At 44.0% G+C, this 16516-nt stretch overlaps 3 protein-coding genes across 4 annotated transcripts; all 3 read right to left on the bottom strand.

The window, feature by feature from the left end:
• Positions 1-21: 21 nt before the first annotated feature.
• CHMP4A (charged multivesicular body protein 4A) lies at positions 22-3853 on the bottom strand. The gene is made up of 6 exons (XM_082449273.1): positions 3668-3853; positions 2037-2186; positions 1768-1945; positions 1066-1180; positions 765-900; positions 22-336 (listed from the first exon to the last, which is right to left on the bottom strand). The coding sequence occupies exons 1-6, from the start codon at positions 3696-3698 to the stop codon at positions 278-280; spliced, it is 669 nt and encodes a 222-aa protein (XP_082305399.1). The 5' UTR covers positions 3699-3853; the 3' UTR covers positions 22-277.
• Positions 2042-5741, bottom strand: MDP1 (magnesium dependent phosphatase 1). 2 transcript variants are annotated; one of them, XR_014260448.1, is made up of 7 exons: positions 5584-5741; positions 5407-5467; positions 5223-5333; positions 4786-4893; positions 4603-4688; positions 4266-4425; positions 2042-2186 (listed from the first exon to the last, which is right to left on the bottom strand). XR_014260448.1 is itself a non-coding variant. In XM_082449276.1 (6 exons), exons 1-6 carry the CDS (start codon positions 5618-5620, stop codon positions 4334-4336), a joined length of 495 nt encoding a protein of 164 aa, XP_082305402.1. In that variant the 5' UTR covers positions 5621-5741; the 3' UTR covers positions 4215-4333. The 2 variants fall into 2 exon arrangements, 1 of the variants encoding a protein (XP_082305402.1); XM_082449276.1 differs by lacking the exon at positions 2042-2186 and having other exon boundaries at positions 4215-4425.
• Positions 5742-6510: 769 nt separating this feature from the next.
• NEDD8 (NEDD8 ubiquitin like modifier) lies at positions 6511-16466 on the bottom strand. Its single transcript, XM_082449277.1, has 4 exons — positions 16328-16466; positions 7709-7756; positions 7458-7540; positions 6511-6884 (listed from the first exon to the last, which is right to left on the bottom strand). The coding sequence occupies exons 1-4, from the start codon at positions 16343-16345 to the stop codon at positions 6788-6790; spliced, it is 246 nt and encodes an 81-aa protein (XP_082305403.1). The 5' UTR covers positions 16346-16466; the 3' UTR covers positions 6511-6787.
• Positions 16467-16516: the final 50 nt, after the last annotated feature.

Genomic DNA, 16516 nt, shown 5'->3' with positions numbered 1-16516 from the left:
AAGGCAGTATAAGCACTAGGGTTCCATCCGCCCAATTTTATTGCGAACGAGGGCACTGTAACTGCTATCAAAGGGAGCCCAGGGGCTCCTCCTGCACCAAGATCCTTCTTCAGGGTTGAGCCAGGGATGGGAGGGCGACAGACCCTTTTCTCAGGCAGGGTCACACTACCACCCTCAGCAGGACCTCCCAACAAGGCCATGTTCCTTTAGCTTAGCATTTGGCACTTAAGGAAAAGAGAACAATGAAGGCAGCGTCAGGTAGACAAGCCCAGACTCATCAGGACACCCACTCAGCCAACTCCTTTAGTGCTTCTTCATCTTCATCCGTTTTGGGAGCTTTGGGGATAAGGACACCCAGAGAAAGAAAGAAGTGTTAAGGCCTCAGCAACTTCCAACCATCCCCTCCTATAACACTCCAGAGCCTGTGAACACTCTCTCCGAGCAAAGAACCTAAGGGTATGGTCTTGCTTGCTAGGCTGCTGCTAATTCCCACAGCACCTTTGTGCAAATCAGAAGAAGCTGCCTCTTTCTCCCAGCATTTGCAGCCCTAAACCAGAGGACACAGTTTGCTGAGTGAAGCACAGGCCTGATTTCAGTCCTCATTCCCCTTCAGCCAGGTGCCCTTATGCAGTCAACAACCTGTGCAACTGTAGCAGCAACCCTCTCTGCCTGGATCCTTTCAGGCAGGATGGATGAGGAATAATTTTTCCCCATATCTATCCCACCCTCTCAAGTCCTTGAGATGACAGAACAGCCCTGGGTACCTGGCCCTGCAGGAAGATGTGTAGAGGGTACACTGGGCAGTGTGACTGGGGGTTCCTCCTCCTTGTCGCCCACATGTAACAACTCTCGGGCCAATTCCTCCTGCTCCAGCTCCTCTAGCTCCTCCAACAGTTCATCCTGGATATGGGATGACAAGATCACTCAAGACAAAGGAAAATTCTACTTCCAAAAACATACCACTTTTGGAGTTTCCCCCAAACCTGTCCCACAATTCTCTTAGGCATTCCTTCTGGCTAGTCCCATGCCTTCTCCAATATTCCTTGACCCCTCACTCCCAATCACCTCATCCACATCGTCTCCAAATCCCACGGGTCGAGAAATGGCATCTGAGATCTGCTGGGCCACCTCCTGTTGTTCTGTGATGTCAGCCATCAGTTCATCCACCTTGTCAATGTCCCTGAGAACAAGATACATAGCCCAGAAATCAGGTGACAACCCTGACTTTTTCATCTCACATGAATGAAGACCCTCCTGCCTGTGGCTTCAGACTGACAAATCCATGGCTACTAGGTAAAAGAGATCCCTGGAAAAGTGTAAAGAGGCAAATCTGGGCTAAGAAATGGCAAGAAGACACATTGGGGAGGAATGGTTGCACTCTCTTCTCTGAAGGATCTTTAAAAATGAGGAAAATTGGGAATTCCCTGGCAGTCCAGTGGTTAGGACTGGGCGCTTTCACTGCGGAGGGCCTGGGTTCAATCCCTGGTTGGGGAACTAAGATCCCACAAGCCTTGCAGGGCAGCCAAAAAAACCACAAAAAACAAAACAAAACAAAACAAAAAAAAGAGGAAAATCATCTTTCCTCCCTAGAATGCCCCAGCCAGCAAAGAGGTCGCCTTGCATTAAGCAAGGAGGCTGACAGGGGTCTAGCCATCACAGGCAACTCTACTGTAAATTCACATCTGGAGAGGTTTTAAGATTCACAGTACAATATCAAGCTACTCTCCCCAGTGCCTGGGCCCCCTCCTCCCCTCCCCCCGTACCCACATGTCCTGGTAGGCCTTCTTCATGCCTTGGGCAGCAAGCTCCATGGTACGAAGCACTTCTGCATTGGTGGTGGCATTCTCAATGGCCTCACGCTGAAACTCCAGGGTGGATAATGTCCCGTCGGTTTGTGCCAGCTGCTGTTCCAACCTTTTCTTCCTCCGCAAAGCCTGTAGGGCGGCTGATCCAGCCCACACCCTGAACATCAGAGCCAGAAGCCCTTGCTCCCCGCCCCGGGCCCTCCCTGGTGGTGCCTTTCCCTCCCCCATTACCTCTCTTATTCTTGGTCCCATGCTTCTTGGCAGTTTGTAGCTCCTGTTCAATCTTCTGCTCCAGAAATTCCTGTTTCTTGATCAATATCTTCTCCGTCTCCTTCAGTTTCTGTATTGCCTCTTCAGGGGTTGGCCCCCTCTCCTTCTTCTCTGGAGTCCAATGGAGCAGCCCACGTTGTGTGAAGGAAAAATATTAGCCACCGATTATTGAGTGCATAGTATGTGCTAGGCACTCGACTGTGTTATTGTTAATCCCCGAACAACTTTCTACGATGAACGTACTCTCTCTACTTTACAAATGTGAAAACAGGCATAAAGAGGTTATTAACATTTTGGTCTAAAATCACAATTACTATAGTAAGAGACTGCAAAGGAATTGAAATGTGAGAGTATGATTTCCAAAGCCAATATTCTTTTCCTATTCCTAGTTACCTTTCAAGTCATTTCCAGTTTTTGTTTTTGTTTTTTTTAATAGAATTAATTTTTCTTAGAGCAGTTTTGGGTTCACAGCAAACTGAGTGAGTGGAAGGTACAAAGACTTCCCATATACCACCTGCACCCACACATGCATAACCTCCTCATTACCGTGTTCCCCACCAGAGTTCAATCACTTTTTATTACTGTTCCACTTGCTATCCTAGGAGATACTCAAGGTCCTGATTCCACAGGATCAAACTGAATGAAGTAGGGGGGCTAGAGAAAAAAAATCTGATTTCAATTTCTCCCTTCATCTTCTGCACTTCTAACAGACTTATTAAAAAAAAAAAAAAATCTGAAGGCCCTAGCTTGCTTAATATCCTTCCATACTCTCCACTGCCTACAGAATAAAATCCAAAAAACTTTAAGACACACAGGGTCCTTCATGATCTGGCCCCCGTTTACCTCTCCATCCACACTTCTACTTTCCTCTTCCTTCAGCGCGCGCGCGCGCACACACACACACACACACACACACACACACACACACACTCACAGGGCAGCCAGAACTCTTTTCCCCTAAATATAGCATACTTTTTCCTGCCTCTGTTTTGCACGGTTATCTCTTCCTGGAGAACCTCAACCCCCCATCTGGCATACTTCTAGCCTTCTGGATCACCACCGCCGTGCCTGCTTCTTCCATGCACCCCTGGTTCTTAGGAAAATCTCCATCACAGAGTCGCCACACTACACTGTAAATGCCAGATTTTGCTTGTTTAGGAAACTCTCCATCACGGAGTCGCCACACTACGCTGTAAATGCCAGACTTTGCTTGTCTTCCCACACCACAGAGGAGCTCACGAGGGCTGTCTTTCTTGGGTCACCTCAGATTGCCTCTGGCCCAGCATAAAGGAAGCACCAGTGTTTTGGAAAGGACTGGATGGCGACAGGCAGCAACTTGTCCCCCAGGCCTTAACAGCGGGAGCCAGCGCAGCTGCCACGCTCTCCACTCGCGCCCCCTCCCGGGCCTCGAGCTCTTCCCTCCGCGGTGGGGGAAGGAAGGCAGCTGGAGCCAGGCGCCCTGACAAGGCGGCGCCTCCTGGCCCGGGAGAAGGCCTTGCTGGGCCACCGGGGTTTTCAGGACAGCGCCTCCCAGCTCTCCCCGCGCCCCCTGCGGCCAGCACCTCCCGGGGACTAGTCTCGCCCGGGCTCACCCCTCCCGAAGAGCCGGCCGAGCCCACTCATCGCGACCCTCGCCTCTCCCGCCTCCGCCCTACGGCGTCCCGTACGCTTCCGCCTTGCTCCCGGGAATCATCACTGCGAGACCAGCCTCGGCCAATCCTTCCTTGGGGCACCGCGGCGACATCATCAACAAGCGCCAGCGAGACCACTATCACGTGTGACCCGACACACCAGCCCCAAACCCACGCGCTCCTCTTAAAGCGGCCGCTTCGTTTCCCACTATATAAAAACGTCGCCTCACCCTCCCCACCCCAAAACAAAGTCTTTGCTTCCTGGAAGGAAATGTGCAGGGTAATGCACCCCACTACTTGGGGCCAGTGGAAGAGTTCTTCATGCCCTTGACAGAGCTCAGGAGAGGTGTGGGGATGGGGAGAGCATAAGGGGATCACAGTCTTGGGTTTGCCACAAGTTTAGAAGGCAGAACCTGATGCAGTCTAATGCCTCACATACTGGTCTTGGCACCTCCGGATGGCCCACCCCGGGTCACACGCTAGAAAATTAGAAACAACACACACTGGGTAAGATCTCTTCTGCCACTCACAAATACACTTTAATAATTTACAAATGCACCTGAAAATGCCCTCCTGATTTCCTTTCAGTTCTATGCCTCAAATGAGGCTCATCCACAGGGCTGGACCTCAGAGTCCAGCTTGCGCCTTTGCAAATGTCTCTAATCCTTGAGTTAGGGTCTGAAGGCTCATTCCATTCTGGACATGAATGCTGGTAACACCTAGAAAGAAAGAAGCCACAATTTCATCAGGCCTTCAGGGCTCCCTATTATGACTCTCACCTTTTTGGGGTGTCACTTGCATGCAAACTATCCATCCTGTACATATCTACCTAACCCCTTCCCTCTTAGGAACCCTTTCTCCTCACTCCCCAAATGGCTATCCTTGCCACTCAGTACCCAGTTTGCTGACATCTACAATATTCCGCTTTTCATCATCAAAGAAGATCATCTGGGAGAAAGGAACTCCAGTCTTCTGCTGCAACCTGTGCAAGACACGGCGAGGGTAACCACTCTGGCTTCTTAGCTCCTCCAGCCTCTCTGGTCTTCTGTCTCCCTGCTTCTCCCCTTATCTCAGCGTACCTCTCAAAGTGCGTGACCTTGCTGCCTGGATAGATCTCCCGATGAACAAAGTATCTGACAAGGTCAAAGAGCTCCAGTAGCTGGTTGGCCCCTTCAACCTCACCTGTCCTGCAAAAAGGTGTAGTAGATGGGATCAGGAGAGTGGAGGGCCAAGGCTGCAAGTGAAATTATGTGTAACCAGGGGGAAATCAACTTGCTGTTCTTCCGGAATGGGTAGGCATCCTCCGCCCTGATTCAATTCCATATCCTTCCTGTATGACACAGGTGGCACTGAGCCAATGTTTATTAAACAAAATGCACAGGAGAGGGTACAATTCGAAAAATATATACACACCTGCAAATTTGCACCGCCTAAATTTTTGCAGCCAAGGGTTACACAGGAAGTCTTCTCATGCATGCACCTCTCGGCATTAGACCGACTCAGTCGCTCTTCTTACCGTGAAGCGGCCGCGACGGGCACCCCCAAGCCCTGCAATCGTTCCAGGACCTTAGGCACCTCTGGGTACAGTCGGACGGCCTGGCCCCGCCTATCTCGTACAGTTCCATCACTGGAGAGGGCGAGAGTGTGCTCAGCTCCCGCGGGGCCCCGCCTGGCCCCAGGCCTCCCCAGCCCCGCCTCACCTGCTCTTGTGGAACGGCGGGTCTACGTGCGTGTCCACCCAGAACGGCCACAGCGTGTAATCTGTGAGAGGAAGGAGGGGGAGGTCTCAGCCTGGGCGGGCGCAGGGCCTCGCGAGCATCAACTAGGGTTTGGAAAAAGCTGTGCCCTACGAAACTCTTCCCAATCCAGTCCCTCACCTAGATCGAAGACTACGAGTTTCGGGAGCCGCGCCATGACCCGCGCCCGCAGGCTGCGCGCACGGAGGCGGGCCTTTCTGCCGCGGCTCCCAGGCCGCCTCGCGGGCCTTAGAGAAGCGGCGACTAGAGCGCCGCCAACCTGAGCTGGGAAGATCGGCCCCAAAACCTCGCAAGAGCGCCTTCTGGTGGTGGTGGTGGTGGGGAGGACCGCAGCAAAGTGCCAATGCGACTGCTCACAGGATCGCAATGGTCCTCAAGTCTCTCCAAAGGATATTCTTTCCTTGCTTCTCCACCCCACCCGGCCTCGCCAGCTTCTGCTGAACTAGAGGAGACAAGGAAGGGAAGCCCTTTCTTCTGGCACCCGTCTCTCATTTCATCTCACCGAGTCCTAAAGTGATCCATCATAGCTTGTCACTCCACACTCATCCTTTCTCCGTATCAGCCACTCCACCGTATAGAGCCTAGAGCCCTCAGCAATATTCCAGCCATAAAAGAATGCAGTGTCTGCTAAGCTCTTGATGCCTTTCTTGAACCAGGCCCAAATGTCCAGTAGGGTCACAATGGGGGAGAATTCACTCTCCTGGTTTCTACCACCCACGTCAGTAGTATGCTGACAGATACGTAACAAGCAGTTTGGGGAGAAGGACTGATTTGTATTGTTTGTCAATTTCTGTAAATATTCCTGCCATGGCCAATTTCAAGCTACCAACACGAAGTCACTTAATACGGGGTTACGAAAGATGCCAACAATTAGCTCTGGAGCGGGTTAAGAGCTGGCTCCAGCACACCACTGAGTGTGGACTCTTAGAGTCTGAGAGCCCCTCTAAGGGCCCTTTCTCTTACACCGTCCTGCTCCTTCAGCCTGGTGTAACTGAGTGTGCGTTGGCCCATTTTGATTTCAGTCACGTTTGTGCAATAGAAGAAAGATTCCAGGAGGCCATGAAATATTTTATTGACAACCAGGGACATAGCCATTAACAGAGGGAAGCACACAGGACTGCAAACTAAAACCCAATAGCCAGCAAGGGCCCTTTGGGCCAGGAACACTGCATCCCGGGGTCCTCACAGTCTCCCACCAACAGACACACAAGACTGGGCATCCAGGAGAGGGGGCAGTGGCTCTGGTGTCCCACAGTGTGAGAGGATACATGATGCCTCATAATGAGCGCCAGGGCAAGGAGGTGAAATGGAGGGGGGGGGTCCGTCACTGCCTAAGACCACCTCCTCCTCTCAGAGCCAGTACCAGGTGGAGGACTGAACCACCTAGTATCTTGTAATCAGCTGCTGTCTTCTCATCGTTCCTGCAGGAAGAGGCAAAAAAAAAAAGAAAAAAAGGTATTAGAAATACCATCTAGAGCAAGGTTCTTAACCTGGGTTTCATGGATCTGTCTGGGGATCTATGAATGCAGATGAGAAAAAAATTACATCTTTATATTTTTACTAACCCCTAACTGAAATTTGATATTTCTTTCAGTTTTGAACACAGGCAAAAACCCCACAGGGGTATTATTAGCAATATGGGTAACTTGTTAATAACAAAAATTAGATATTTTCCTATCATTTCACAACTGTTTGTAGGTATCTTGAAATATAGTAGTTATTATATCCATCATTAGATCTTAATGAAGTACATATATCATAAACTTGCTTTAGTAGTGTGATAAGTGTATTTCGATCCCATTAGTTTCTTTTGTAATTCCATGCATTTTATCTTATGTCTGCAAAAATCTAATTCTGAGAAGGGGTTCATAGCCTTCATCAAATTGCCAAAGGGTCTGAGACAACAAAAAAGAGGCAGGCCTGCTCCACCTCCAGTACTTGCATCTTCATCTTCGCATAATATGGCCACGCCCTCATTCCCATTCCAAACTTACATCTGTTTACCACTGTAGATGAGCCGCTGCTGCTGTGGGGGGATTCCCTCTTTCTCCTCCACACGCTCCTTGATTCGCTCCACCTTTAGGGGTACAAGTAGTCAGGGGTTGCTCAGGGGGAAGGACCGTGGAACGGGAAAGAACAAGAGCTATGCAGAGAGTATGAGAGCGGAAGGACTCAGTTCATCAGCATACCCAAGCAAGTGTACACGTAGGGAGATAGGCATGGAGAGGTATTGGGCGTACATTACCTTGTCTGTGGGTTCAATGTCAATCTCAATCTCCTTTCCGGTCAGCGTCTGAAACAGGCAAGGGTCTCATGAATCCTATAGCCCAATATAAAATTTGTCTCCTAGGTAAAACATCCTGGCCTAGTCTTGGGGGATCTATCTACTACCTTCTGAGAAATGCACATTCTCAAAGCTGATTTGAAGTGTCAGAAATTTTGACCACACCCGATTTCAGACATTTTTAGGCTGTGAACAACTCTGATAGGGGAAGATTCTGTAAACCATTTGACCCTTTTAATCTCACAGGTCATCTCACCTCCCATTCCGCTAGAATCCAAGAGAATACCATAACTCCTTTTGATAAGACAGCAATGAGAATTGTCCTAAGGAAAGTATTCCTTTGAGAAGGACCTTGTCTTACGTACCAATGCCAGAAATTAACATTCAGATAACTCAGAGAATTCTCAAGTACACTGGAGATCACCTCTAACCAACTTTTTTTTTTTTAATATTTATTTATTTATTTGGTTGTGCCGGGTCTTAGTTGTGGCAGGAGGGCTCCTTAGTTGTGGCATGCGAACCCTTAGTTGCAGCATGCATGTGGGATCTAGTTCCCTCACCAGGGATTGAACCCAGGTCCCCTGCATTGCGAGTGCAGTCTTAACCACCGCACCACCAGGGAAGTCCCTGACCAACTTTTTAAGTAATACTAGAATTCAACATTCTATTATCCCGTATCTTCTCCAGACTTCCACCTAAATCCTAAATTGCAGCTCTGGTCTTCTTGACTTCTTCTATAGGCAAAGGGCTGCTGATATCCAAACACAATAATTATACTCACTGTACACTTATTTATTTTTTTTAATTTTATTTATTTATTTATTTTTTGGCTGCCTTGGGTCTTCGTTGCTGCGCACGGGCTTTCTCTAGTTGCGGCGAGTGGGGGCTACTCTTGGTTGCGGTGCGTGGGCTTCTCATTGCGGTGACTTCTCTTGTTGCAGAGCACGGGCTCTAGGTGTGCAGGCTTCAGTAGTTGTGGCACGTGGGCTCAGTAGTTGTGGCACACGGGCTTCGTTGTTCTGCGGCATGTGGGATCTTCCCAGACCAGGGCTCGAACCCGTGTCCCCTGCATTGGCAGGCGGATTCTTAACCACTGCGCCACCAGGGAAGTCCCTCATTGTACACTTACAAATGTGCTTCAGCCAATCTAATCTCCTATCCATCCTTGCTCTTCAAACTCCATCTGCACCAGTCTACAGTAATCCATAATTTAGGGGCATTTTCCTTGCTTCTACTGTTTTTCTTGTTGCCATGCCCTCTTCCGCTCTTTTGCAAACCTTCAAGGGACACTTTAAGATTGATGACTTGTCCCCAATACACTTTAATAGCCATTACAGCTAGTTGTTTAAGTGTCAAACTCTCCAATTTATACTCCAGCTCCCTCAAGGACAGAGACTGTTCAATCTTCCTAATTTAAGCACAAAGCATAGTGTTTGACATAGAGGCAGTCAATAAATATTTGTGGAACGGCTAAATACACCGATGATCATGTTATGATCACAGCTAACATTTACTGAACACTTTCCAAGAGTTAGAAACTATGCTGAGTGTCTTACATGCGTCAATACATTTAATCCTTGCAAGTACTTATGAGATATGTACTATTACTATCACCATTTATAGTTGAGGAAAATGGGGTTTGGACAGGTTAAAAAGCATGCCTATGAAGTCAAAAGGAGAAAATGAATCCAAACACAAACTCTCTGGCCCCAGAAGCTGAGCTTTCAGCTCTGTACTCAGTACTGCCCAAGTCTGGCTGATCTAGTATTGAGACCCAATGTACACTCCTGTGGGGGACTTACAAAATAGCATATGGTTCCTACTTATGGTATTCACAAAGACCAGTATGAAGAAAGTACTTAGGATCTAATTTCTCAACCATGAGAATGATTCACTACTAAGGATATTTCAAAAAATACAAGAGTAACTCCTTTGGATTGACCTGTTTGGATGCAAAAGAATAAGTTACAACAGTAATTTTCAAGTTTCCACCCCAACTCAAGCTGGTCTGTTTGAAAATTTTCAGTAGTCTATGGTAAAATGAGAAAAATAATGACAACAATGAGATTTTCATGAAACTAAATATTTTCAGGTGTTAAAATGTCCTTTTATGAAACAACAGTGACAATATACGGTATTTTTTTAGGCTCCTTCCTGACAAAATGAAAAGTATGCAATTCCATGTTGTCCACAAATTATCTCAATTTATGGATCATAATACTTTAAATGCAAAGACTCTTTAACCAGACAATTCTATTTCTAGATAACTAACCTAAAGGAAAAACTTGAAATTTGAGTACGTATTCAGAGGAACATGTGAGGTTTACTGCAACACCTTTCATTAAAGAAAAACACTAGAAACAGCCTAATGCCTATTAATAGGAAAGCTATTAAACTATGGTACACCCATAGAATGATACATTTATTATGCAACAGTTTATACACTAACATGGAAAGATCTAGAGAATGTATGATTATGTATCATTTTCTATATGTAAATATATACATACATACATGCATAGAAGAAAGGATTAAAAGTATACCTATCTCCTAAAATTATGATTATCCTTGAGAAGGGGAGTAGGACTGAGGAGACCAAAGCTAACTCTCCCTTTATCTGTACTATCTAATAAAATAGCTAATAAAAATATATTCCTTTATCACATGAATATTAATAAATATTCATTCTGATTTAATAATAACAATTTTTAAAGAGTACAAAAGACTCTAACAGAAAGCCTAGAACTGCTCTCCCAAGAGTCAGATGCTTGGGCTTTATGACATTTGAAAAAAATTATTGGTTTATAAAATCTAAAACTCTAGCACTGGTCCTTTGTTTCTGAGATCGACTATAGAAGCCTATGAATGTATCCAGAGAGCAATCTGGCATATGGTGTCCCAGCAATAACACTTGTGGGAAAATAATTCTCTGTCCAAAAATATACCTATGACAATGAATTGCAACTTTTTGAAACTGAAAAACTAGAAACACAATCCAAATATCACACAATTGAGGGTTAAATAAATTATGGTACAAACACAGGGGGAAAATCACACAGTTCTCAAACAATGTTTTGACTAACAGTATAATTCTTATTTTGTAACTAAATAAATAAACACACACATACATGTATTTATATGCTTTCAAAAAAGTTTGGAAGGATATAGACATCAGTGCTTTTATTTTGAGTTGTGAGATTATGGGTGATTTAAATTACTTTCTTTGTGCTTTTTTGTATTTTCCATTTTTTAATACCATAAATACATTGGGATGAGAAAAAAATTTAAAACAATGTCCTTGATGAGAGTATAAGGAAACCATTCTGTAAAGCAGCACTGTCCACTAGAGATAGAAACTTAGTGAAAGCCACATATACAGTATTAAATATTCTAGTAGCCACATTTTTAAAAGGTGAAATTAATTTTAATATTCTGAAACCCAATATATTCAAATTATTAATATATTTTACATTCTTTTTTTCTAACCAAATCTTCAAAATTCTGTGTGCATTTCATACTGACAGCACACCTCAATTCAGATGGTAAGTTATCATCTGAAATACTTGATCTGTATTTAAATTTCACAATTTACAGTTGAAAAAGTACATTTACATTCCCAACTTGTTCCAAACAAGTTAAAAGGTTTTCCAACTACTGAATAAAGTTTCAGTTCCTATATTAAATTAATTAAAATTAAATACAAATAAAATAATTGAATTCCTCAGTCTCACTAGCCACATTTCCAGTGGTCAACAGTGCACGTGGGCTAATGGCCACTGTACCGGACACTGCTCAAGCATCCCAGCTAATGTAGGAAGAACAATAAAATCAGAATATCCCCATTTTGTAACCTCCAATGAAATAATGGATCTAGGCAATGACGAACATCGCAGAAAGCAAAACAACCTGACAGAAGTATGTGTCACAATACCACCTATGAATTATTCTCACACATGAACAGACAAAAAGGACTAATCAAGCCTCTAGATCTTATTACCAATTGACAGGAAATACAGAGGAAAGAGGAATATATTAAAAGACAGCATGGGAGGTAATCAGCAAAATCCAAACTATAGGAAACTCTATGGGACCAACCACCTAGATTATTCAACAAGAAAAAAAATGGGGGAAATGGGGAATTACAGGTTTAAAGAGGCCTAAAATACTTATCAACCAACTACAATGTATGAATCTTAGTTGGATCCAGATTCAAACAAATTGTAAAAAACAAATGAGACAATGATAGTGTGAAATCACTGTTGATTTTTTAGGTGTAATAATTATGGTTATGTTAGTAAAAAAAAGTTCTTTTTTACAGATAAATACCGAAATATATACAAATAATATACGCTACGCTATCTGGGACTTGCTCCTTAAAACATAAGGTAAGGAAAGTTGGTGAGTATAAATAAAATAAGATTGGCCATGAGATGATTGTTTTTGAAGCTTTGTATAGGGTGCATTATTCCTTCTCTCTGCTGTTGTATATGTTTGAAATTGTCATAATTAAAATCATTTAAAACTGAACAATGTTAAAAGATATTCTTGATTTCAATTTTAAAAGATATTTTAAAAGACCATGTCATACTGGATTTCTTCCCTCAAATCTGGTCATTGTGACCTGGGAATACATTCAATGCTATTCAACTAGTCTATGATGAACCTAAGGCTGACATTCTGCTATAAGCACTGTAGGGGATATAAAAGAAATTAAGTGACCCAGCCCTTGCCAACAATCTTTTTCAAGTGAAGATTTACAACCAAGAGACACTGAGACATACAATTAATAGAACAAACCAATATACAAGAAATGCCATACTGAATGTTATCGTCCAAAATACAAGGGGCAGTGACAAAGTGCTGTGGTGAGGGAAAATCAACAGTGATTAATTTAAACCTGACTGAGATACCATTTCACACCCACTAAAATAGCTATAATAAAGATGGGTGCAGAGCAGCTGGAATGCTCACTCACTGCAGGTAGGGATGTAAAATGGTGCCATATTTTGGAGAACTGTTTGGCAGCATCTTTTAAAGTTATACATGACCCAGTAATTCCATTCCTAGGTATTTATCCAAAGGAAATGAAAACATAAGTCCACAAAAAGACAATGTTCATATCATCATTTCTGGCTATTACAAGCCTTCTTCATAATAGCCAGAAACTGGAAATAACCCAAACGTCCATCAACAGGAGAACGGATAAACAAATTGTGATATACTCATCTAATGTAGTATTACTGAGTAATGAGACAGACCTACAGACACAACAACAGACATAATGCTGAGTGAAAGAAGCCAGACACAAAAATTATATATTCTATAATTCCATTATATGAAATTCTAAAACAAGCAAAACTAACCTATGGAACTTTCAGAGGGCAGGGGTGAAAATGTTCTAGATCTGTGGCTACATGGGGGTATACTGTTGTTAAAAACTCCTTGAACTTAACCCTTAAGAGCTTTGTGTTTTATTTTATGTTTAAAAAAGCATAAATGAGAAAACTAGGGCTTAGATAGTAAAGACAGGTGCCCAAAGTAATTTGCTAAGAGGAATCAATGCAGGATCTGAGGTTAGGGAATAATATGATGAAAAAGAAGGTTAAAGAAGACCTGTACACTATGATTTTGTACACCATATTTTGGTATAGACTCTAAACTTTATTATTATTTTTTAAAAATACATATACTTTATTTTTTTTAAAGAATTTTTTGATGTGGACCATTTTTTAAAGTCTTTATTGAATTTGTTACAATATTGTTTCTGTTTTATGTTTTGGGATCGAACCCACACCCCCTACACTGGAAGGTGAAGTCTTAACCATTGGACCACCAGGGAAGTCCCTAGACTCTAAACTTTAGAGGGGAATGGCAGTAGGAAAATCTTGTTGGAGGTATCCCAACAAGAGGTATTTCTCTGGAGGTATCACAGAGAAATAAAGATATAAGTTAATGAGACCCCAGACGAGAACAAGGGTAATGGGAATGGAAAGAAAATCAACAGAAAGATGTATCAAAAGAAAAATTAGGTTCTATAAGAGAACAATGATTTTAAAGAACTGGGTTCCAGGTAACTGGTAGATTGATGCGATCAATATATGAGATGAGTATTGGGAAGATGGCTTAAGACAGAAAATGATGTATTTAATTTTAGAAACACAGAGATGAGGTATCAAGAGAAGTTTTAAATCACGAGTGTGCCAACTAAAGGATGTCACTTGCCTCCTGGTTCTACAAGAATTAAGTCATTAGCCACCGCAGTCACTGACCTTCAACCCAGCCTGAAAGGAGTTCAAGGTGGAGACCGGGAATGAGGCACATCAGGAATGTGCTCTGGGAAAATTAATAGAACAGGCCTTTAGATAGTTAGATATTTTCAGGAGAAAATTTTATGAACCCAAATTCTTACATCTTCCCATACTTAGAAAAGCACTAAAACCATTAACTAGGATGTCTGTTCCTCTTGACTAGCAGCAACCTTCTACCGAGATGTGTGCTTGATTACCCTTTGCCAAAATCACATACATGCTGACCTCCCCCACTTACCTTTGGAGCAGTTCCTCAGAGCTATCTAAGAGGCTGTCTCCTGGGCTAAGGTCCTCAGTAAGTCCCCAAATAAAACTGAACTTACAGCTCTTATGTTTTGTGTTTTTCCTTCAGTCGACAAGGGATTTAGTTGTAAAAGATTGCAAAGAAAGATATGGAATAAGTTACCTACATGGAGAACGACAGTGGAAGAATAAATAATTCACAAAGGAACCCTGCTAAAAAACCTATCATTTGTATAGTAATTCACAGCTAACTAATTGCTTTATTTATTTAACATACAAAAATGTATTTAACATACAAAAAAGAAAGAGAAAGATGGACAGAGAAACCTATTTGAAGGTGGAAAGGAAAGTGTTTTGGGAAAGGAGCCTGACAATTTTAGAGAAGTACTAAATAAAAATGGATTCAAAGAAAGTAGAACCTTGCATACTCCCCAGACAAGCAGAAATGCAGAATGTTAGAAATGCAGAATCTCGGGTTCCATCCCAGACCACTGAATTAGAATCAGCATTTTAACAAGATCCCCAGGTGATTCTTACACATTTTTAAGTTGAGAAGCCCATCTAGAATACAGTATTTTCTTAAACTGCAGGTCTCAACCCATCAGTGGGTTATGAAATCAACTTGGAATATAATTCAAAATACCAGAGCATATCACACACAGTTATTTTGTGTTTGTATGGGACCATGAGATAAAATTTTTTTGTGTAGGTTGAGATTTAAAAAAAGGTTTACAAAACATTGAACAAAAGTATAGTAATAACCTCTTCTTTGGACTAAGGGAGGACTAAGAGAACCTGAGAATCCATATGTATTGAAATGACATAAGCATTCACTTGCTAATGTTTCTCAAGACTTTTTGGACAGTGACCCACACTAAGAAATACATATGAACGAATATCACATCCATGCATGTAATATACATACAAAATAAAACCCAAAATTTCACAAACAATCCTCTTACCCAGAAGTATACCCTGATATTTCTATTTTTTTCTTTTTCTTGTTGCTTGTGACCCACGGACTTATTAAACTGATTTTACCACTAGTGACTGTTTTATAGGTCATTACTCAAAATTTGAAAAACAATGACCTTTAACACGCTGCTTGGCCTCAATCCTCAGCTAAGATGGTGGTTCAGAAGGACTGAAGAGGTTAATGCCTATTATGCATGATAAATACACTAAGGAGCTGATGAAATAACGATAGACTTCCTTGGCAGTTTAAAAAAAAAAAAGTTAAACTAACGTTGCACTGCATCAATTGTTAGTTTTTGTCCCTCCCTCTTAAGGCACAAAGGAGGAAATAGCAGATAGGACTAATGAGGGTTGGAAATTGGTGAAGAACCACGGGAGGCGGGATGAAGATGAAAGAAACACTGCTAGTACCAGGAACTAGGGCACTGATAACTAAACTGCCTCAGTCAAGGAAGTGAGGCTGGTCCAGGATGCTGGCTCAGAAAGGCACGTGCTAACTGAACACGCACCCAGCTTTGTTTTCTGAAGGCCGGCTGAGATACTACACCTTGGCGACAACTAGCAAAAGCTCACAGTCTAGTTCCTGGGAGGCCCCGGTTCCCTAGGCTAACGTTTTTGTGCTGTACTCGGAGTAGCCTACGTTAGGCGCTGGGAGAAGCAGGTAACTTGGGCTTGGACGACGGAGAACAGAGCTTATTCCCAGAATCCGAGAGAAAGGGGAGCCAAGATGCTGCTAGGCCTTCTCTATGACCGCGGGGGTTCGAACACAGCGAGACCCCGGACAAAGGCGGCCTCCTTCTGGGTCAAGGAACGGTCCCGGAATGAAAGCAGGCACAGCACAGACCCCGGGGTCGTCTGGCTGGGCCAGCCCCTCCTCTCGAAGCCCTTTTGGGCACCAGCCCCCCTACATCCCATCACCCCTCGCGCGCAGCCCCGAGGCTGTCAGCCCCCTCCACGCTCGGGAAAGGCGTGGTTTTCCTTCCCGGCTTCTCCCTTAAGGCACAGCGGCCAGCCCAGTACCACTGCGTCTTGGCAAGGCTGGAGGTGCTCCCACCTTCACTTTAATTAGCATCTTCTTCCCAGTTTGGGGCTGCACACAGATAAATTGCTGCTTCTACCGCTGCGATCGCCGATGCAGCTCCCCAGCACTCAGCCTGTGGGAGTCACTTCTGCTTCCGGGTCACTGCCTGGCTCCACCCCCCCTCCCCCCACCTCGCTCCCCCCCCCTTCTTTCCAAGGGGTT

The sequence above is a fragment of the Balaenoptera physalus genome (assembly GCF_965194825.1).
Source record: "Balaenoptera physalus genome assembly, chromosome: 2".
In the NCBI taxonomy this organism is placed as follows: Eukaryota; Metazoa; Chordata; class Mammalia; order Artiodactyla; family Balaenopteridae; genus Balaenoptera; species Balaenoptera physalus.
This window is presented reverse-complemented; position numbering and strand designations above follow the sequence as displayed.